The 23247-nt window shown below is 37.8% G+C and overlaps 1 protein-coding gene across 1 annotated transcript; it reads left to right on the forward strand.

The window, feature by feature from the left end:
* The first annotated feature begins 10892 nt into the window (after positions 1 to 10892).
* Positions 10893 to 21708, forward strand: idh1 (isocitrate dehydrogenase (NADP(+)) 1). Its single transcript, XM_030125217.1, has 9 exons — positions 10893 to 11047; positions 11919 to 12048; positions 14231 to 14522; positions 16230 to 16332; positions 17215 to 17392; positions 17487 to 17638; positions 17775 to 17915; positions 18049 to 18211; positions 20669 to 21708. Exons 2-9 carry the CDS (start codon positions 11927 to 11929, stop codon positions 20760 to 20762), a joined length of 1245 nt encoding a protein of 414 aa, XP_029981077.1. The 5' UTR covers positions 10893 to 11047; positions 11919 to 11926; the 3' UTR covers positions 20763 to 21708.
* Positions 21709 to 23247: the final 1539 nt, after the last annotated feature.

Genomic DNA, 23247 nt, shown 5'->3' on the forward strand with positions numbered 1-23247 from the left:
GACACGCCACAACACACTTATTACACGTTTATAACACGCTGACACGCAACAATACACTGATTACACATTTATAACACGCTGAAACGCCACAACACACTTATTGCACGTTTATAACACGCTGAAACGCCACAACACACTAATTACACATTTATAACACGTGTATAACACGCTAACATGCCACAACACACTTATTACACATTTATAAGACACTGAAACGCCACAACACACTTATTACACATTTATAACACAATGACACGCCACAACACACTTATTACACGTTTATAACACGCTGACACGCCACAACACACTTATTACATGTTTATAACACATGCATAACACGCTGACATGCCACAACACACTTATTACATGTTTATAACACGTGGAAACGCCACAACACACTTAAACGTTTTTAACACGCTGACACGCCTCAACACACTTATTACACGTTTATAACACGCTGACACGCCACAAAACACTTATTACACGTTTATAACACGTGTATAACACGCTGACACGACACACCACACTTATTACATGTTTATAACACGCTGACACGCCACAACACACTTATTACACGTGTATAACACGCTGACACGCCACAACACACTTATTACGGGTTTATAACACACTGATATGCCACAGCACATTTTTTACACATTTATTAGACGCTAATACACACTTATTACATGTTTATAACACGCTGAAACTCCACAACACACTAATTACACGTTTACAACACGATGACACGCAACAACACACTTACTACACATTTATAACATGCTGACACGCCAGAAAATACTTATTACACGTTTATAACACCCTGAAACCTCACAAAACACTTATTACACGTTCATAATACGCTGACACGCCACAACACACTTATTATAAGTTTATAACATGCTGACACGCCACAAAACACTTATTACACGTTTATAACATGCTGACACGCCACAACACACTTATTACACGTTTATAACATGCTGACACGCCACAAAACACTTATTACACATTTATAACACCCTGAAAGCTCACAACACACTTATTACACATTTATAATACGCTGACACGCCATAACACACTTATTACACGTTTATAACACGCTGACACGCCACAACACTCTTATTACACGTTTATAACATGCTGACACGCCACAACACACTTATTACACGTTTATAACACACTGACACGCCACAAAACGCTTATTACACGTTTATAACATGCTGAAACTTCACAAAACGCTTATTACACGTTTATAACACGCTGAAACGCCACAACACACTTATTACACGTTTATAATACGCTTACACGCCACAACACACTTTTTACATGTTTATAACACGCTGACACGCCACAAAACGCTTATTACACGTTTATAACACGCTGAAACGCCACAACACACTTATTACACGTTTATAATACGCTTACACGCCACAACACACTTATTACAAGTTTATAACACGTTTATAAGATGCTGACACGCCACAACACACTTATCACATTTTTATAACATTCTGACACGCCACAACACACTTATTACATGTTTATAAAACGCTGACACGCCACAACACATTTATTACATGTTTATAACACGCTGACACACTGCAACACACTTATTACATGTTTATAACACGTGTATAACACGCTAACACATCACAACACACTTATTACACGTTTATAACACGCTGACACGCCACAACACACTTTTTACACGTTTATAACACGCTGACACACCACAACACACTTTACAGGGCCGGACTGAGACTCATTTTCAGCCCTGGAGTTTCATACCTCAGACCGGCCCACTTTAGATCACGACCGATTTTTATTAAAATCATGCAATTCTAACCTTACATGTTTTGTCTACACACTGTTCTGCAAAGCCTTCTAATTCAGTATATTTTCTAAAATATTTCCAATTCAGCGCAAGTAAAGGTTTCTTCACAATGTGGATTTATTTCAACAGTGAGTGCACATTGACATCTCCAACATTATTATTCCTCACAACACAACAATAACAGAATCTATATTTTTGTTCTTATCAGTGTTAACATTTTTCAAACCTTTAAAATGTTTGAAATGAAATGAAAGTATAAAAATATTAAAAATTAAAAAAAAAAAAATAAAGCTTGCTGCACTTTCTAATAACTATTATTTTTGTATCCTCTGCAACAAAAGATTTCCATCACAACTTACTTGCGGTTTGTTCCATCGTTGCTATTGAAAACCTTTGGTATAGTGATATTAGGGGTTTGATGAGGATGATAAGAAAAAAAAAATATGTATATCCTGTGACTGAGGGCGAGCAAAGCAATCAAAGCTAACAACAGACTCATCTTCATCTGTCTCCTTTGTGCCTAGTGGTTCAGGGTTGTGCTGCTGAGCTGCTCCTCTGTCATCAGTAGACTCTGCTCTCCCTTTCACACTTCCTCCAGTTTCCCTAGACTCGCCTGCACCTGGATCACAATAAAAAATAATATCTACAGACATACAATCCCCTCATCACTACTGGCTCCTGGCTCTGCTTCTGACAGTAAAGCACAGTTTAAAAATGCTCATAATTCTCAGCACAAATCTTCTATTTTCAAAGCCTTGGTGTCAGTTTCATTCATGTAGTGCTGAATCATCTTGCATCTCAGAGCACCTTTCATATTGAACAGGCCTACCCCATACTCTTCACTGTAGCCTATTTATTCTAATAATATTCACTCTCTGAGCAGTCCTACCTGCCCACTCTGGACTTGTGGGCTCATGGCTGGTGTCTGCTGCTGGATCTGCTTTCTGGCTCTGAGGAGCTACAAGACAAAGTTTCCCAGTTCTGTGGCCTCGGATCATACTATTATTTAAATTACATAACGTTATGTTCCACGCCACAATGCCACACGATTCATTGACTCGATAATTAACTAACTTGAAAGGTGGTTTACCCGGTTCATTGTCCTCATTAGTTGTTTCCAACCGGGAGGTCGTTTTTGTGAAAAAGTTGCAGATTTTGTCACATTTGGCTGCGTTTGCTTCCAGAGCTTTCCTCTTTGTAATTCTTGCCTTCTCCACTTTTTAATTCTTGCCTTCTCCACACCACCCTTGCTCTTTCTATTATCCATGTTTCAAACAGCAAACACAGCTGACCATCCACAGCCTACAGAGCACAGATTGTATATGCTCCACAGCTACAGTACAGAGCTACTAACTGTATGCAAGGACATGTTACGTCAGGTCACAGTGTGTCTGCAAAAAAAGAGGAAGAAAACAAACAGTTTACTAGTAGAGGGGGTGGGGCCCAAGAACAGCGGCTGCAGATTACGTGATCAACTCAGTGCTATGACTGAACACCGGCCCCCAAAAAATAAATAAATAAATAAATAAAATATTAAATACATATTTAAAGTGAACTCCGGCCCTCGCGGCCTAAATATTATACCGGCCCACCGGGAATTGTCCCAGTCCTCCCGATTAGCCAGTCCAGGCCTGGTTCTATCCATACACATCCTAGAGCAGGGATTAAAGTTCTCCGTCACCACGACGGATTTCCGTCAAATGGAAAAATTGAGGGGGGAAAAAAGTCATATTGAAGTAACTTCCCCACATGTTTCTCCGCGATCCTGTCCTGAGTCTGCTGTCCTGAATCTGCAGGTGTTTAACACAGGCACGCCACGCACAGGGGGCTGATAGGTTTAACAGTGATGAGAATAAGATGACTTCTTTATTTTTATGTCGGGAGGAGAGATTGATGACTATTTATCTGTGGAAGGAAACGCTGCTCATTCTGTGCCTCAGAAACACATGGACAAGTTCAGCTTTACCGAAGTTCAGCCTCCAGACTAACTTTAGTTTAGTGCTAACAAGTAGCTTTCATTATGAAAGAACCACAGTGAAAAGGGAAGAAGACAGAACTGATCTACATGGACCTTCATGTTTGGGTTCATAGCTTATCTCCTCTTACCGGTATATGACTAGTGTGTGTGTTTGTGTGTATGTGCCCTTCCCGTGCGTGCGGCTGTGTGCGCCGCGGCCTTACGCGGTTACGCGCCCGACTGCATAAGTGCTTTATTTTGACCCATTTAGCATCTTATTTCTATCTGTGTGGTACAGTACGAAGATAAAACTGAATGAATGAGTAACACCCTTGGTATTTGCAGTGCCAAAAAGCTGAAAAAATAAAAGATTAGTTGGTTAGGGTTACATTTACACAGACATTTTCCCCAAAATTCATGTGCTGTTGGAGTTGGAGTTATGTTTTAGGAGTTCCTAAATTGTTAAATAAAAAGTTTTTCACTCATTTTTTGCAGTAAGGTTTTCTTCTAGTTATTATTTTCACTTGCTTCAAAGGCTTTCATACCCTTTAAAATTAACCAAAGAGCACCAAAATTGACCTGAAGCTTTAAAAATTTTCTGGGGGAGGACCCCCAGACCCCCCACCAATACCACTCATGACATTTTTTCTATCCATGTTACTAATCTTCTACACCTGTACACTCTCCCATTCAGTGTGTTTTACAGTATTGCCAGATTTGACTTTATAAACTTGTACGCTATAGTAGTATTGTATTGCATCATTTTTAATAGTGGCCAATGATTTTGACCAGAAGAAAATTTTCAGTCAGATGAAAAATTTTTGCTTTAATCCCTGTCCTAGACAGTAGACTGTGATCAGTGTCAGGAGAAGCAGCACTAGTGAAGCGTCAGATTCAGAGGGACACATATCGGATGTGAGATGCTGGACAGCCGTAATGGATGATTGACAGGAGGCTCAGTCAGGTTCAGCCAATTATTTTATTCGGACCGACTAAAATGATTGGTCAGACTTTTATCAGAAATATATGAGAATTAAACATTTTTGAGTTTCAATACCTGGTGGATTTCTTTTACATTTCAGTTTGACACACACTTCTTAGGAGCATTTTAAGATGACAAAAGAAAAGTGTAAAAAGGACACATCATATGGTATAGCTTTAACCTGAAGATGAAAAGGGGATGGGACTTTTAAAAACGTCCAGAGTCGACCAATAGTCCACAACAATAAAGTAAAGACGGCATTTTACAACCCCTTCTATAGTACTATTTCAGAGTTCATACAAGCTATATGAAATTTTCAATGTTTCATCTTTATTTTAATGATCAGCCAGTAAACACCTTAAACCCAAAGAAAGGACTGATTAATACAACGCTGAACAGATGAATAAATTGTTGATAGTAAGATATGAATTTCTCAATCAGTTAAAAAAAAACAGCAGGTAATAGCTGCAGGTATAAAAAAAATAAAAATAATACCAATTCTTAGGGTGAAAGAGTTCAATATCATAAAACTTATACTTTTGTTCACGCATCACATACAGTTGTTTGGTTAAGAGCCCATCTTCCTCCAGATTAGGCTTTTTTCTTTTATCAGGGCTCAACTCAGGTTCATTTTCTGTCTCAGTCATTTTAAGTCCTGTTTCCCAGAAATTCATTTTGTATTTCTGCTGGCAGAGTGTACAACACCTGAGCAAACACTATGGATTAACTCCCTTTTGTTGTTTTTTTCATTGGTGTAGCTAAATTGTGAGAAAGATGACTTGCCTTTGGTGCTTTTTTCCCACCAGACAATCACAGTTTGACAGACCAAGAAAGACTAATCTGGGAACATCATGTTCACCTGGGGCCCCTCAGGTAACACCTCCATAAAAACATCTTTGGCACAGGTTGACTGATGCTGAACACAGTGTGCATGCAGTGGGCTGTTGTTTCATGTCCCCAGTGGATAGAAACTTACTGGTGAAGGGAGCACTGCAGCAACTAATTTTTGACAAGAAAAAACAAGTACTGAAAATGGTTTTTACCCTTCAGCCAACTCTGGCCAGAGGGGTACTGTCATCATTTTGTCTGTCCATTCTGGCTGAGGGGTATTAACCCTTTAATGCATAGTGGTCACGACAGTGGACAGCTATTCTACAGCTGTTCTCTCATATATTCATGGGTTTTCTTGTTTTAGTTGCATATCACCCAACACAGTGAATACTTATGCACCATCTCATACATTGCAATTCATACCATTACTGTTACTTGATAAACCTGATCTGCAGTAACATGTTTGAGTGTATATTCAATTGCTAAATGTTATTAGACTGTAATTAACTTTTCTTAAACAAAACCTTTTGTGTGTGTGTGTGTGGGGGGGTACATTATCTCCATGAAGTGAGTAATAACTGCTATTAGAATATGATAAAAATGTGTGAGAAAACATCAGATTAGCTGCATTAAAAATGTTTTTTTCATAGTTTTCACACAGTATATCACTTTCTGATATTGCGTTTTAAATACATGTTTCTTTGCTTCAAAATTAAACACATGGTGTCCGGCTGAGTAGACATTTCTATAACTCCATGAAGAATAGGTTCATTAAAAACAATTCAATCGCATTGTTTTTTTGTTTTTTTTTGTCATGCCTAAAGAGGAACAAAACCACTCAGGAAAAAAAATCTTGACACTGGTTCTCATAAATCATGCATGAAAGGGTTAAAAGTGTGCCGCACGTTATGTTATTTCAGTGTGAATACCATGATAAGGCATCTATGTTATGGCTGTACCCCATATACAACCCCATATCAGAAAAGGATAATGTACATTACCAGTCAAAAGTGTGGACTCATCTTCTAATTTAAATGACATGAGATGGACCGCAGATGGCCAACAAGTGCTCAGCATCACTGGGAACTCCCTCAAGACTTTTGGAAAATATTTCAGGTGACGACCTCATGAAGCTCATCAAAAAGCAGTAATAAAAGCAAAATGTGGCTATTTTGAAGAATCTAAAATCTAAAACATGCTTTGAGTTATGTCCCACTTTTTTAACTACATAATTCCATGTGTGTTCATTCATAGTTCTGATGCCTTCAGTGAAAAACTACAATGCAAATAGTCATGAAAATGAAGAAAAACCAGGTGAGTCCAAACTTTTGACTGGTAGTGTATTATGTTAAAATAGTTCAAATCCAAACTGAAAACAGTGATTAATGAATTATTTTTGACCTATATTATATCTGTGTAGGTTCTCATTTGCCCAGGTCATCATTCTTTTTAGTAGTTCTTCTCGGTTGAACTGGACTGGTTGAGCTCTTTTGAAAACATTTCGTCTCTTATCCAAGACACTTGTTCAGTTCTAAAAGTTGGTGGGGGAAACTGGATTTATAAACCTGCAGGGAGTCTGTGTAAGTGTTTATGCCAATTTAAGTGTTAGGGTCATAAGGGGGGGTATGTCCTTGGGGGTAGAGTCATTAGTGGGTATTGTGTGTGAGTTTCAAGGTCATTGACCAGAGGGGTGGGTCCCTAGGTAGTTTGTCCTTGGGATGTACCACAGTCAAACCCATCAACACCCTGAGACAGGCTCTGGAACATCCCAAGGACAAAGTACCAAGGGAAAGCCAAGCAGTGTGGTCTGTGCTGTTCAGTGCAGTGAGGAATGTATGGACCTATACATAGGAGAAACCAAACAACCCTCCATAAATGCATGGTTCAACACAGGAGAGCCTCCACCTCAGGACAAGACTCTGCAGTCCATCTTTACTTGGAAGAAAAAGGACACTCCTTAGAGGACAACAGTGTTAGAATATTGGCCAGAGAAGACAAATTATTTGGGAGAAGAGCCAAAGAAGCCATTTTTGTGAAAGTGGAAAATCCTTCCCTGAACAGACGTGGTGGTCTGAGACACTACTTAACAAAAACCTAAAACACCATTTTAAATAGCATTCCCAGACAGTGTTCAACCAACAACCTTCCACACCTGGACTCACCTGAAAACAAACAAACCCCCACCCCCTGAAGGATTTGGACAGTGACCCATCTGCTCAACAACCCTGAAACTGACAGGAAACACTCACCAATGACCCTGTCCCTATCAGCGAGAACAACCTTCCACACCTTGACTCACCTGAAACCAAACAACCCCCCTGAAGGATTTGGACAGTGACCCACCCTGAAACTGACACACAATACCCACTAACAACCCTACCTCCAGGGACACCCCCCCCCCAACCCCACCCCAATGACCCTAACACTTAAATTGGCATTAACACCTACACAGATCACTCCCCTGCAGATTACAAGTCCAGTTTCCTCCAGCAGCTGAGAGAACATGAGAGAGCATTTTCAAAAGAGCTAAACCAGTCCAGTTGAACCGAGAGGAACTACCAGGAAGAATGTTATTGGTTGAACACTGTGTACAACCTTCCACACCTGGACTCACCTGAAACCAAGCAAACGCTTTGTCTCTCATCCAAGAGACTTCTTCAGTTCTAATAACTGCTGGGGGAAACTGGACTCATAAAGGAATGTGTGTGAGGATGTTGTCGGTTGCTTGGGTCCCCTATCTATAAGCACTCTTGCTTTTTTGGGGTTCCCTTTCATACATCTGTTGTAAACTGCTCATGTATAATATATTTTTCTCTTTCAGTGCATGAATAAAAAAATATCTGAATCTGAATGATTTTGCATAGTCCACTACAGACAAAAAACTCTGAATAGTGCAGTAGATATACCAATATGAAAGCAATAGAACATGCCAAAAATGACAAAAGTAGACAGAACAAGACAAAAAGGGCCATCCTTTATTTTCTATATTACAGAAAATTTCAGAGACTGGGAGAAATTGAATCAGTGGTTTTATTTTACAAATATATTTGTGTGGATTTTTTGTCAGGTTTTGTTGAAAAAAGTAAGACCACATTTTTTAGCAAAACAAGCAAATACAAGAATCAACTAAATAATAGAGGAAAAACTAACTAAACTAAATAAATACCTTATAGGCAACACAAAAAATATTAAATAACCGCATGGCTTGTCTTTTTTTTTTTTTCTTTTTTTTTCAAAAACTCTATTTACATAATATCGTATACAAATAGAACAACAGAACACGGAGAAAAAAAACATACATGCTTGAGGTGAGGCAGGAAGAAATTAAATATAAATAAATACATATATAGGTTAATAAATTAAATAAATAAATAAAAGTAAAAGAATAAATAAACAAAATAAACAAGAATATTAAAAAAAAAAAAAAAAAAATTACAACTTAAATTCATTACATAGGGCTTTAGTTTTCACAGCTTTAGGGTTGGTGCAGAAGTTAAGTGTGTCCAAGTAGGATTTTAAGTAAGACTGAAAGACTACAAAGCTGCGTTTCTGTTTGGCAAATTTGCTTGTATGTACATGAAATTTTGCTATTAATGAAATGAGATTAATAATAAACAATTTCTTAACAGGCAGATCATTAATAAAGAAATCAAATACAATATCTTCAATTCTAACGTTTAGAGAAATATCCAGTTTTCTATTTAAAAAAGACTGATATCACACCAAAAAATTGGACTGAAGGCACATTCCCAAAAAATATGAGTTAATATTTCATCCGTATTGTGACAAAAAAAGCAAAGAGAGTCGACACTGATCTTATACTTAATCAGAGCTGAATTAGCTGGATAACACCTGTGTAACAGTTTTAGAGATACCTCTCTCACCTTATTCGAAATAAAAAAAAACTTCCTAGGTAATAACCATACTTTTTCCCAGTCCACATCAAAAAATGAATTATTCCAAAAAAACATAGAAGCTGGTTTACAAATTGTATCCCTTTGAATCATCTCTCTACTGCATTTATTTATTTATTTTTTACTCAAAAAAAGGATCTAAGTTTCAGTGTACAGACATATGCCCACAAGACAAATGCCCACAAGACAATTGCCCACAACCTTAATGAAAAAAAGAGACAAATGCCCACAACTTTATTTCAGAATATTTTATTAGTAACAAAAGTAACAAAATTATATACATTGTTAGTAAGGAAATGTAAAAAACAGTACCTGTGATATCCCATCACCTCCGTATGTAGACATGTACATAGCTACTAAGGAAAAATGTTACATGTTAAATTAAATAAACAATACAGGTCCCATTGCCTGAGGATTCATATGTGAAATATTCACCTCGATGAGTTATAAACATAAAGAATATGTTAAAGTCCCATGTAAGAAAAATCTGTATTTGCATTTACATGTTAAATTGAACTGTCCATTGCATTTTTATTTAATGTAGCACATACCATGAAGCACCTTAGGTGTCCACAGTCTGTTTATATTTATTTATTTATTTATTTATTTATTTATTTATATGTACATGTAGCACCTGAGTATTCATAAAATATTCTCCAGAAAAAAAAAATCTAAATTAAACTGTCCTTTTGCATTATTTTAATGTATTCACACATCATGTAGCACCTGAAGTTTCACCTATAAAGCATTTACAAAATATTACAAATAATGTCCTTCACATTACATTATTCACTAAAATATCTGCAGTATTTGCATGCTTCATATAGTTCCCCCATTGGAATAATGTCGTACTACAAATTGTGGGCATTTGTCTCTTTTTTCATTCAGGTTGTGGGCATTTGTCTCTTTTTTCATTCAGGTTGTGGGCATTTGTCTCTTTTTTCATTCAGGTTGTGGGCATTTGTCTCTTTTTTCATTCAGGTTGTGGGCATTTGTCTCTTTTTTCATTCAGGTTGTGGGCATTTGTCATGGAATCCTAAGTTTCCTGTGTATAATTCTGATTGAGCAATTAGAGGGGTAATGGTTGTTGAAGGTCTGATAATATATGATCGCAAAGTTTTTAAACCTGAAGGGATAGCACCAAACACAATGGCATATTCTCTTGGGAGTACAGGAATTTGATATTCTAACAAAAATTGGCATGTCTTGTCTTTATGTAACAGTCAAACTGATTAGATGTTTGAGGTGACGCCTAAACGTCTTCCAATCAGTCAATCAGCAAGTTAGATTTTTTAAGCCCTCCCCCAGTTGGACGCCCCCTATCTGTGTGGGCTGATTTGATTGGCCGCTACGTTTTTCTCTCTCCTCTGATTGGTCAATGTTATATCCGTATCCTGGGGAGGTGGATGCCGGGTACCTGCCGCTCCTTTAGCAACTTGAACAGCTTTCAGCTCATTCTAACCTGCAGTAACATACTGGAAATCATCCTGCCTCCGTTCTCCTCGCAGTGGACATTTAAACTAAATAAGGTAGGTGTCTTTTGTAGGTAATGTAATGATATAAACTGCAGCAGCAAGCTATGGCGACGGACAAGGAAGTGTGTCCTATCTCATTTGACATCTCCCCTTTGTCTTTCTGCACTGCTTAGCTAAAGTCTGTAAGCTAATAACTGTAAAAACAAGAAAAGTACAGCTAAAAAAAGGTCTGAGTGTTGTCTATAAACGAAAATTACTACGTTAAATCGAGTCCGACATCAGAAACCGAATTGCACGAGTGGTATTTGGGCCCATAGTTTTTTTCCATCTCCATGTTCACAGTTCATTACGCTTTATTACAATGTTTATTCGTTGTGTAACTAACGTTAGCTTAACGGTTTGCATTCCTCATCTGGACTCACAGCCTTTGGCTCTTTCAACAGTCTCCTCCCCATCAGGCGATGATCAGACTTATGTAACTTTTGCGTATGTCCTGTAATTGTACACCAAAACTGACAGAAAGCTTGTAGTTAACGAAAATATCAGTGTAATAGAGGAATGGTATGCAATACAATGGTGCACCGTATGCTGCAGCAGGGTTTTGTTGTTTGCTTCTTTAGAGGGTCAAGGAATTTTAGTCAGATTGAGTAGATTTAATGCTGAGTCACTGCTCTTTTTACACTCAGTTCATCTGTTGAATTCATTCATTGATTCAGGAGAGTGATTATATACAACTAGGGGACTTTCTTGTCATTTATGTCAGTGCCACACATCTTACATGCACATTTTTTGGTTTAAGTTACAGTTCCTGGAAGTAGTTAGTGTGTCACATATACTACTAACATTTTATTACATATCCATCTGTCTATCCACCTACATATCAATCTTTTATAACTGTGTATCTCCCTCCTCTGTTCAACACCAGGATCTAAAATGTCTCAGAAGATCAAGGCCGGCTCTGTGGTGGAGATGCAGGGAGATGAAATGACTCGAGTCATCTGGGAGCTCATTAAGGAGAAACTCATCTTTCCCTATCTGGAGCTAGACTTGCACAGGTATTAACACCTTAACATGTGTAGTCTCGGAATGTATTTAAGAGATACTGTTAGTATGAATAAAACTTATCAGTGATACGATGTAGTGAAAAGACATGCACAGGATTTTGTTCTATTAAATCTTTTTCTTGACTGTGTGATTGAATTAAAGTTTTGGTGATTCATCTCCATTTGCACGAGGTCCTTCCAGCAATGTAAACTAAGAAGTAGTAGTGATACTTCCTGTATTGCTGGGATTTCAGGTTTTTCTTGTTTTTCCCCGGTATTTGTCCTTGGAGAGTGAGCAGTAAAACAAGTGATGTGAGTACATGACGTCAAGTGGCAGGTTTGTTTTAATGCAATAGCTCATTCATAACCAGGGCAAGGGGTCTCCTTTAAGAAAGTTGCATGAATAATGTGTAAAAATATGATGATCTGCACCAAAAACATCTTGGAAATATATGTTTTTATTGTACAGAGACAACATAGTTATTTCAGTATCGGATATGTAGGTCTTTTTATGTTATGATAACAGACATTGGTTTCCCCTAGTTCTTTTTACAGGAATATCCCTGAATCATTGTTTGATCATTTCTTATTCATGAGTGTTGGCCAATAGCAGTCAGCACCCTATTTGACCTCAGTGCCCCTCTCTGTTCTTATCACTTCTATGGACTTTGTCTGCACTTGTCATCTGCATGGCCTTGTGTTTCACCCATCCCTCAAAATGAATTCTCTCTGAGTTGATGGAGTGTGATCAGTCAACACACTGGACTTTGGCTTTATTTCTTTTATTTTTAACTGATTTAGCAAAAGTTTCATAACTTTTTTGTCTCACTGTCATAAAAGTTAATAATTTCTGATATAACACATGGTGCAAGTACAAGTTTTATTGAATGCAGTATAATAATTACTCTGTTAAAGTTACTCATTGAGTCACAGATTACGCCAGCATCCAGGTCATTTCAGGTCTCTCGTACAGATAAAAATAGTGTAAATACTTGAATTACAGGGAAATCCACTGTTTGTAATTTTTGCTTTTCATAGATACAAAAGTGCCAAGGATTTTATATCGGTCAGTTCTTTGAAATTTTGTGCCTGGACTTGCAAAACATGTCATTACTGGGCCATAGCCAGTTAGTAATCATGAGCAAAGGGCCACATTGTTGTGGCTTGGCATTGGCTTTCAGAGTAGGGAGGCAGAAAACTAGGTGAAAGGTCATGAGTACTTCTAAACAAAACCAATCAGTGCACGAGGGAGTCCTAAGCCTCGAAAGAAATGATCAGCACAACAACCTTTGTCTGGTTTTCTTCTGAATTAATTCCTAGTCAGTTCTTAAGCTGCACTAGTCCTCAAATACAGCAAAGTGAAGTAGGCTTTCCTCTTATGTTGGCAGAGGGCCAGTGTTTATTGCACAATTGATTCCTTGTTTCTTTAGTCTTTCTTGTACTGCATGATTCTTAACTAAGGCGTAGAAGAGGCCTAAAAAGAGGAACAGAGAGTGCACAGTTACAGTGCTACAAAGAAAGTAGGACAGGAGGTTAATGGCTATTCATGATACGGACAGTGTATCAGGTCTTCCAAGAAGTATAATTAGCCCAGCAAATGGAGTGAATGAGGTTCAGGCAGCAATTTGAGATATTATTCAAGCAAATTCCTGCCCCGTTTCATTCTGATTATGTCGTTCATGTCCACTAATTGCACTTAAAATTATATTACCAACCCTGTAGCTGTTTAAACACTGACATACATTCACTTGTAGTGTTGTGTTAGGAGTTCTCCAGGCAGCTGTGTAATGGTGCATACCGAAGCGTTAATAATCACTGTTCCTCGTGAAATGGAGCTCTGTTTATTCATGGAGTCATAAGCCTCTGTTTTAAGATGTGCAAGTGGTCTCAGTACCTCTTGTGTTTTATTTTACAGCCATTTTCAAAAGCTCACAGATGGGACTGGGACATATCATGTTTCTTATAACGATATGTCAGTATTTAAATTAGTAAAAGCTTGTAACACTAGATGTTTAATTTGTTCCAGCAGATTTACTTAACTTGAATTCATCACCTTTGTTAATATGTTATATCAGGTCAAAATTTGATTTTGTTTTTATCCACCCCATCTGATCTCTGTTTTATTTTTCATCTATTACATTTTTTTTCTAGCATTATGTAATCAGCTCATTTCTTTGTGCTTCTTCCTGAAAAGCTATGACCTTGGAATGGAAAACAGAGATGCAACAGATGACCGGGTGACAGTCGAGGCAGCGGAGGCAGTTCGTCGTTACAACGTGGGCATCAAATGTGCCACCATCACACCAGATGAGAAGCGTGTGGAGGAGTTCAAGCTCAAGCAGATGTGGCGCTCGCCCAATGGGACCATCCGAAACATCCTGGGTGGCACAGTGTTCAGGGAGGCCATCATCTGTAAGAACATCCCTCGTCTGGTGCCTGGCTGGGTCAAGCCAATCATCATTGGAAGGCACGCCCACGGAGACCAGGTATATTATTTTGGCACAGTAAGGATAGGATAGTACTCTGAAAAATGTAGCTTTGAAAGTATAACATGTAACATGTATAGTTGTTTTCATATCTTAAAAAAATAACAAAACTTATATTCTATATTTTGTTGACTTCTGTTCTAAAATGGTACCAAATGCACTAAAGTACCATAAAAATCTGTATTTTAATACAGTGTGATGGTCTTTTTCATTTTGTTGCCTGTCAGTGACATTATTCCTACCAGTGATGGACATTCAATTACTTTTTAAAGTCATGTTTGTCAAGGCAGTCTAAGTCATTAAATGAGTTAACCCGACCTGAGAAGTGGATGAACCCCACATGTACCATTTTTTTCTTTAAAGGAGTGATATTTTGTTTTTTTAAAATGGAGTTATACATTTTAAAATATTTCCCTGTGGTCTACATAAACTGTAAATGCTATGCTTGGGTCTGTATTCTTCATTAATTCAACTCAACAGGCCCATCTTCAACCCTATTTATGAATAATGACATAAAAAAGGTAATTTTGAGCACTGGCACTTTAAATACAAATGAGCCCTTTCAGGTTCTAGGTTGTTGACTGTGCTGCCCTGTCCATTTCAGCCACTTGTGTTCATTAATACAAACTTATTGACTGACAGAACTGTAAACGGAACAGATAAATATACAGAATATCTATCTGCACAACTCTGTGACCGTTTGGCTGCTGCTTTTCTGACTCATGTACTCATGTACTGAGTGAGCCACAGCTTTCTCAAACATTACAGGGTTGTCAGGAGCGAGTAAGTCAATGATTATATTGTATTAGCTGTTCTTTGGACCATAATGACTTATGTCTACAGCCCAACCAAGTTGAACAACGTCACACAACTGGATCATAGACTAACATGTGGCTCTAAGCCAAAGTCAACTCCTCCATCAGACAAGTTATTTAGGTGAAAGTGTCACATAGCTATCAGTGTAGTAATATCACGTCAGAGATATGCTTATTGTGTGTTCTGCTAACACACTGGGTTTTGTCAGACTATTTGGTTTCGACTATTTGGCTAAAGATTTTCACTTCAGCTTAAACTTTGATCTTTTTTTATATGTATACATATATATATATATATATATATATACAGTATATTTTATTTTGCAGTTTTCAGTTATGTTAAAATACAAGAACAAAGGCTCAGATGTGTGTAATAAGTAACTAATTTATTAACTAGCCAGTCCTTACTTAAAGAAAGAGGGGCAGAGGCAGAGGACAATCACTGGTATACAGATTTAATCCTTAGTCCAATCTAACTTCATCCAAGTATGCAAGGAACTTGAAAAAGTGTCCACAGAACATGTCCCTAAAGACCTGAGTTTTTCCATCTGTATCAATGACAACATATCATTGACCCACATTTGAAAGGAAGGACGATTTGGAGACTTCCATTCTTTTAATATCAGCCTTTTGGCGATTATCATTCCAAGTTCCACTGGCTGCTGTAGTGTTGCAGGTGTATTCCTAACAGTCTGAGAACAGCCAAAAATAGCAAGTCCTGGTTCAGGCTGAAGAGGCCTTTAAACTTTGATCTTTTTAAGTCAAAGTCAGTTTTCATCACATCATATCTTTTCAATGCTGTATGTAACAGTTATGTGTTAAGATAGATGTAACAGCCAGGTAACAGGTTGCATTTGAGTGTTAACCTTCTGTCTGTCAATGCACTCCCCAGTACAAAGCCACAGATTTTGTGGTGCCTGGGCCTGGAAGAGTTGAGATGACATACACACCCAAAAATGGAGAGCCAATGAAGTTCGTCGTCCATGAGTTTGAGGGTAAGACAGCACCTCCCGGTATGATCGCACTTCCAGTCTCTCATTACATCACAGAGGTCTGTTTATTCACTCCAGAATATAAAGCAAGGTCAGCCAAGATAGCCACCATTAGCTTTTGCTATCGTGTCAAAGATACACAAATCAGTTTTAAATGGTAGAATATATCAAACGAAAGATGTCAAAATACCATATAATGGATTTGTAGTAGAGTGCCAGTAAATACAAGTAAACCGGACTGGCATCATGGAGGCACATTTCCTAGTATGTTCTAAAGTTATACATATACATATATGTTCTAAGTTATAAATGGTAAAATAGCAGATATTGTAACTTTTTTCCCTGTCATATTATATCAATTACCCCCTCTGGTTGTATTATTGGAAGCTAAACAATGTGCAAAATGCTCAATAAGTTATATTATATTTCACTAAAAATAATAAACACACCCACATAAACACGTGTTTGCAAACTATAAACAAGAAACACCCCAGTTTTACTATTTATAGGCATGTGTTAAATGAGTAAAATAAACATTCTGGGAACTATGAACGCCATCTCTCCCAGAATAAAAAATACTGTCATTTAGAGCATTTAGTTTATGCAGAAAATTACTACTGGTCAAAATAACAAAGTGCAATGAGACCTCAGCTTCTGCAGAGTAAATAAACTCTGTCACTCTTTCACAATATTAGCTAAACTTTTTAAAGCCCTGAAATCAATCTTTTTTGGAACAACTCTTTCACAGCTCTCATGATTGGTAGGATGCCCTCCAGCAGTCCAATCACCGTTTACCACTTTATGTCTTTCTCCAAAAATGCCAGCTGCTCTGCTCTGTTTGATGTTTGTGACCGATCACTGACCTTTATGTCTGTGTGTGTCCAGGCACAGGTGGTGTCGCCCTGGGGATGTACAATACAGATAAATCCATCAGGGATTTTGCCCACAGCTCCTTCCAGATGGCTCTGACCAAAGCCTGGCCCCTCTATCTGAGCACTAAGAACACCATCCTTAAGAAGTATGACGGACGATTTAAAGACATTTTCCAAGAGATCTATGAAAGGTAAGGGCTAACAAGCATGCACACACTCATTTCAGCATAAATCACACGTGTACAAATGCTTTCTTGATGTTGATTAAACTCTTTTGTGTCCCAGGGAATACCGTGCTCAGTTTGAGGCCAAAGGCATCTGGTACGAGCACCGTCTGATAGATGATATGGTGGCCCAGGCCATGAAATCTGAGGGTGGCTTCATTTGGGCATGCAAGAACTATGATGGGGATGTACAGTCTGACTCTGTGGCACAAGGTTGGTGAAGACAACAGAATTAGAGTTACATGAAACCCTTCCTACCCTTTTCTGCTGCACTGCAATAAAAATGACATGTCAGAGTTTTCCCATAATAGGTGTCTGCCATTTAAGTGGTCTTGCCTGACTGTTGCAGGTTATGGATCTTTGGGTATGATGACCAGTGTGCTGATCTGTCCTGATGGGCGGACAGTGGAGTCAGAGGCTGCTCATGGAACAGTTACTCGCCATTACAGACAGCATCAGCAGGGCAAGGAAACCTCCACCAATCCCATAGGTAGGAAAACCATTCACAGATCTGTGTATTTATCAACACTAATAGGTCCCATTAATCACAATTTGAAACACAGATTTTATTAAAGGTTGTGAATGTGGATTCATTTCTTACTATGTGCATCTGTTTACTGTAGCCTCCATATTTGCATGGACGCGGGGTCTGCTCCACCGAGCTAAGCTGGACAACAACGCAGACCTGCGAGTTTTCTCTGAGGCCCTGGAGGCAGTTTGTGTTGAGACTATTGAGGCTGGGTTCATGACCAAGGACTTGGCTATTTGCATCAAAGGACTGCCCAAGTAAGTTTTCTCATTAATGGAAAGCCTTTTTTAGACAGGGACACTGTTATAAATCTAATTATGAGCATAACTTTTTTTGCCAGCTTTGTTCACACTGAACCAACCAAAGCCAGTAAAATGCTGCTGAAGTGTGTGATTTTTAGATAAGGTAATGGTTTAGGACAGGGGTGGCCAACCCTGGTTCTGGAGAGCCACTATCCTGCATGTTTTAGATGTATCCCACTTTCAACACAACTGATTCAAATGATAAGCCTATCATCAAGCTCTGCAGAAGCCTGATAACAAGTGTCAGGTGTGCTGGAAGAGGGAAACATCTAAAACATGCAGGATAGTGGCTCTCCAGGACCAGGGTTGGCCACCCCTGGTTTAGGAGAACAAGAGCTGATACCCAACACTGTCACTGTCAAGTGTAACCAAATATACACGTTGGAAATACAAGTATCCTGTATCACTTTCAGAAGAATACTAGTGAGTGTTTTATCCTCTGCTTGATGCGTAAGGAGGTCACTGCCCTCGCTGTCTGTCCAATTTGCTGTCATTTTTAACAGTAGCTGGTTGGTACCTGTATGTTAGCTATTTATTATCCCTTCAATATTTCTTCTCCCTTCTGAAGACACGTGTTACCCACAATGTTAAATTTCAGACTTTAATAGTTTGTTTAATTGCCTCTGCTCTTGTCTTATGTTGAAAAATGATGCCCCTTCATTTGACATTTGTATGTTTATAGCAGAATAGAAAGGCAGGATGAAGGTAGAACATTACTGCTGAACACACTGAGGAAAGGGGGCATAAGATTTAATTTGGTGGCATGTTCCGTATAAGTGACTTAACTTGTTACTGTGAAGCTGAATTCATCACTTTTCCCTCCAGTCAGTCACAGCAGTTACAGGCGTGTCAACATTTTATTTAATTTTTTTGCTTTTAAAATGTGAAATTGAGCCTGCCCTTTTCCATATAACTGAAGAATTTATTCCATGTAATTATTCATTCTTGTTCTTTTCTGATAATCACAGATGTGTCTTTATCTTAACCAGTTCACTCCTATGTTTTTGACACACACAATAATGATAATGCTGTTTATCCTGATGTTCAGCTAAAAGCTTCATAATTTAAAGTCACAATCAGTTCTCCTCAGATACTAATAACATGTAATAACACGAGATTAACTGCTGTCTACTTTGTGTGAACTGTCCACTCCTGTTTTTAGTAGCTACCCCTTTGATTTCTTTATTGAATATTTAGTTTTTGTCTGTCTTTCATATCAACTTTGACAGGGTTTTTCCTGGCTCAAAGTAATGCGAACGTAGAGTACCATCATGATCATTTGAACTTCAGTTGACTCGAGCATTTTCCAAACATCATATTTTAGGAGTGAAGAGAAAGACATTTATCACATTAAACAGTATGAGAAAGTGTTTTACTGTTTATCAAAACCTGTTCAAAAGCAAAATGGGAAGACATAACATAGTGTCTGTGTTTACAGATTCAGTGATTATTTAATTTTCTCCACCCTTCAGTTTAGGCAGACAGTTAAATTTTGTTGTGATCAGTGATCAGTTTGGTGAACCCTGTAATCCTCCACACCCATACAGCAATGTTTTTACTCAGCTCCTCAGTAGCACCACATCATTGTTAAACAGCAGCTGTAGTTACAAAACAAACTGAAAATCACCTGGTGTAATGCTTTTTAGAAAACTGTTCTCCATGAACAGTTGGAAGTGGCACAAAATCTATCAGATACGGCCACTTTTTAAAGGGGTCATATTTTGCTAAACCCACCTTTATTAGTCTTTGGTACCTTTATTTTTGTATTTGGACCTTAATAGTTCAAAAAGTTTGAATTTAAACCCTCCAGGTGCTGCAAAGCTATCATTATATTCATTTTGGCAAAAATTGAGTGGATTTCTACAACCTGTTTTAATTCCTGCTTAATTTGGTACGTTTTATAACTAGTTATGTCATGACATTTGCACATGTAAATAAGGTCAAGACTTCCGACGAACATTTCTCTGAGTACACCGTAATTGTTTGTCAGCAGCAGTGGTTGTAGTCCATACTGAAAATATGTCCAAACTTCGAGCCGATTATCTAAAATGTTCAGTTGTTGGTTGTATTAACGAACACAAGTGGCTGAACAGGACAGAGTGTACAGTCAACAACCCAGAAGGGGGTGGGGTCATGGGTATTTAAAGGGCCAGCGCTCAAAATGACCTTTTTGTGTCATTACTCAAAAATAGGGTTGAAAACGGGCTTGTAGAGGTTAATTAATGAAGAATTCATTCAGACCCAAGCATAGCATTTACAGTTTATGTAGACCACAGGGAAAGGTTTTAAAATGCATAATTTGTTTAAAAAAAGCAAAATATCACTCCTTTAAGCACGCACTGGAAACACCACAACTTGAGGTGCCTTAGTTAAAATATAACTAATATTATGCCTCTCTCCCTTTGTTTGCAGTGTGACGCGTGCCGACTACTTGAACACCTTTGAGTTCCTGGATAAACTGGCTGAGAACCTGAAGATGAAGCTAGCCAACCAGCCCAAACTGTGAACACACCTCCCAACCTCTGCAGTTAAACACAGTCACACACACATCCAATACCGGTTAATGCACACACAGACAGACAGATACATACAGCCACAAGAGCTGTGGGCTCAAAGTTGAGACTGAAGCAGGGAGGAGTGTGCCCAGGCGTCCTGAAGATCGCTAGACTGAAACCACGCGGGGTCAAGCAGAGTGCCTTGTCTAGAAGAAAGGGGAATGGAGGCCTCTGATCCATGTAGGCCAGCGGTCCTCTTAATGCATCACTAGTAACAAAAGCCATACTCGTGACAGTTTTTAACAAGCTCTCAGAAAAACACCACAAATAATCCATCAGTGTCCTTGTTTACCTGAATTGCACTGGCTGGAGTATTGGAGTATACTGGAGTATACTGGAGTATAGTATGTGGTTGATGTTATTTGTCGGTGATTTGTGGGAACAGAAAGTGTAAGGGAGTGTGCGATTCTCACTGCCTTATTTGTTTTGTGTTAAAGTCATCTGTCTGTTCATGTTGTCCCCTACTCCTTTAAATTTTTTATCAGTACCTCAGTGATTTGACATCATGCAGGCACTTGAAGTTCCAGTGCCATAGTGTCAATCTGTATTTCACCACTGAAACCTCTCACCATGTTAACAGAGTGACCCTGCAAATGGTGAAACACTAAACACTCAGCACATGGACTGAAAGTGTGTTTGATAGTACTCAACAAGAATTTATTACTCTATAAACATATGATGTAAAGACTACCACACATTGTTTTTAGATTGTTATTAAAAATATATTTATTTGTCCGTCATTTGAGTGTGCGTATGTGTAATAACTTCAGTGTGTGAATAATGCATATCCTGCCAAAAAAATAGTCATTGTCATCTTTTTCATTTCTTGGTTTCTTAAAGAAATTCTCATTGTCAAGTCCAAACATAATACTCATAATAAATGAGTTTTGGAAGAAGTCTTTGTGTATGTTTTTTCTTTTTTTTTTTTTTTTTTTTTTTAAATTGTACAGGGTTGAATTTAGATGGTCAGGTCTGCAACTTTTGAAACCACTTTACAAAAATAAAAATAACCTAATAATCACATAATAATATATATATTCTACGTTATACTGTTGGATTGGTAACATTCCTCCTTTCTCAAGTTATTCATGTAAGAAAATGTTTACCTGCATGATAAAACAGCCTGGAACACTTGAAGAGAAGGCTAAACGTTTCCTTATACACAGTATTGGTGTTTAAGTTAACATAACCATGTAATATGTTTTCAATATACTAGAAATATGGTATATGCTACCATGTAAATTGATTACATTACTGACAAATATGTTTATACATGTACTTTTTTGAAGTACAATATTTCTCCATTTTATACTTTATAGCAGCATTGTCAACATTACAGCCCCTGGGCCAAAACCAGCCCGCTAAAGGGTCCAATTTGGCTTACACTGAAGATATTAACAGTCCAGGGTGTCGAACTCATTTTTGTTCAGGGTCCACATACAGCTCAATATGTGGATCTGACCTGTAATACAAATAACATAACAATCCATGAATAATGACAACTCTATCTTTTTCCCCTTTGTTTTAGTGTAAAAAAAAAAAGTAAAATTACATGAAAATATTTACATTTACAAACTATCCATTCATAAAAAATGTGAATAACATGAACAAATATGAACAACCCGAATTATCTTAACAGACTCAGACACATCTGATCCGGTGCAATGATTATATACTGAATCCCAGTTACACTTTATCTATCAAGAATAAATCACATTGTCCCTATCACTTCATGAGAAGAGGTAAACCTATTTTATTCCAGCTGTATATGCAACATTGTAATAGCATAATAACCTATAAATAATGACAGAAGGATAAAAGTAAATGACATTATGGGAATATTTACATGTACAAAGTATCCTTTCCCAAAAAAAATAAAATAAAATAACCTGAACAGATAAGAACAACTTAAAGGGTCTTAAGAAAAATAAGTGCAATTTTAACAATATTCTGCTAGTTCCAAAATGTTTTGTACGTTTGTCAATCCACTGATCTGTAATTTGTAATGCACCTGTGTGAATGATAAACTGAGCTATAATATTTTCTTTTAATTGCACTTATCCTTATGGTTGTTCATGCATTTAAAAATAGTTTGCAGATGGAAATATTTTCATAATGTAATTTTACTTTTTTTTCACTTGAGCTGCATGTATGTGGTCCCTGCACTAAAATGAATTTGACACCCCTGCTTTTATACAGGGTGTCCCATAAGTCTCCATACATAGGAGAAATAAACGTTTCTTGACATAAACCATTTTTATTTATATAATATGCTCTATATATGACTGCCATTTTGTCGGTAACACATTTCAATGCGTGTCCTCCACTGCTGAAGAACTATAAAGAAGAAATATAAAGAAATACATGTTAGAACCATATGTATTATGTCTCCTATGTGTGGAGACTTATGGGACACCCTGTAGTTGCACAAAGTGA

This window comes from Sphaeramia orbicularis, chromosome 21 (genome assembly GCF_902148855.1).
Source record: "Sphaeramia orbicularis chromosome 21, fSphaOr1.1, whole genome shotgun sequence".
NCBI lineage: Eukaryota > Metazoa > Chordata > Actinopteri > Kurtiformes > Apogonidae > Sphaeramia > Sphaeramia orbicularis.

What these genes read in the sequence shown, in the direction of transcription:
- idh1 (XM_030125217.1), top strand. Translation starts at nt 11,927, where the DNA reads ATGTCTCAGAAGATCAAGGCCGGCTCTGTGGTGGAGATGCAGGGAGAT. An exon ending in TTCCAAGAGATCTATGAAAG is followed by an intron (nt 17,393 to 17,486) that starts GTAAGGGCTAAC and finishes TTTGTGTCCCAG; the next exon opens with GGAATACCGTGCTCAGTTTG. An exon ending in GTCTGACTCTGTGGCACAAG is followed by an intron (nt 17,639 to 17,774) that starts GTTGGTGAAGAC and finishes TGACTGTTGCAG; the next exon opens with GTTATGGATCTTTGGGTATG.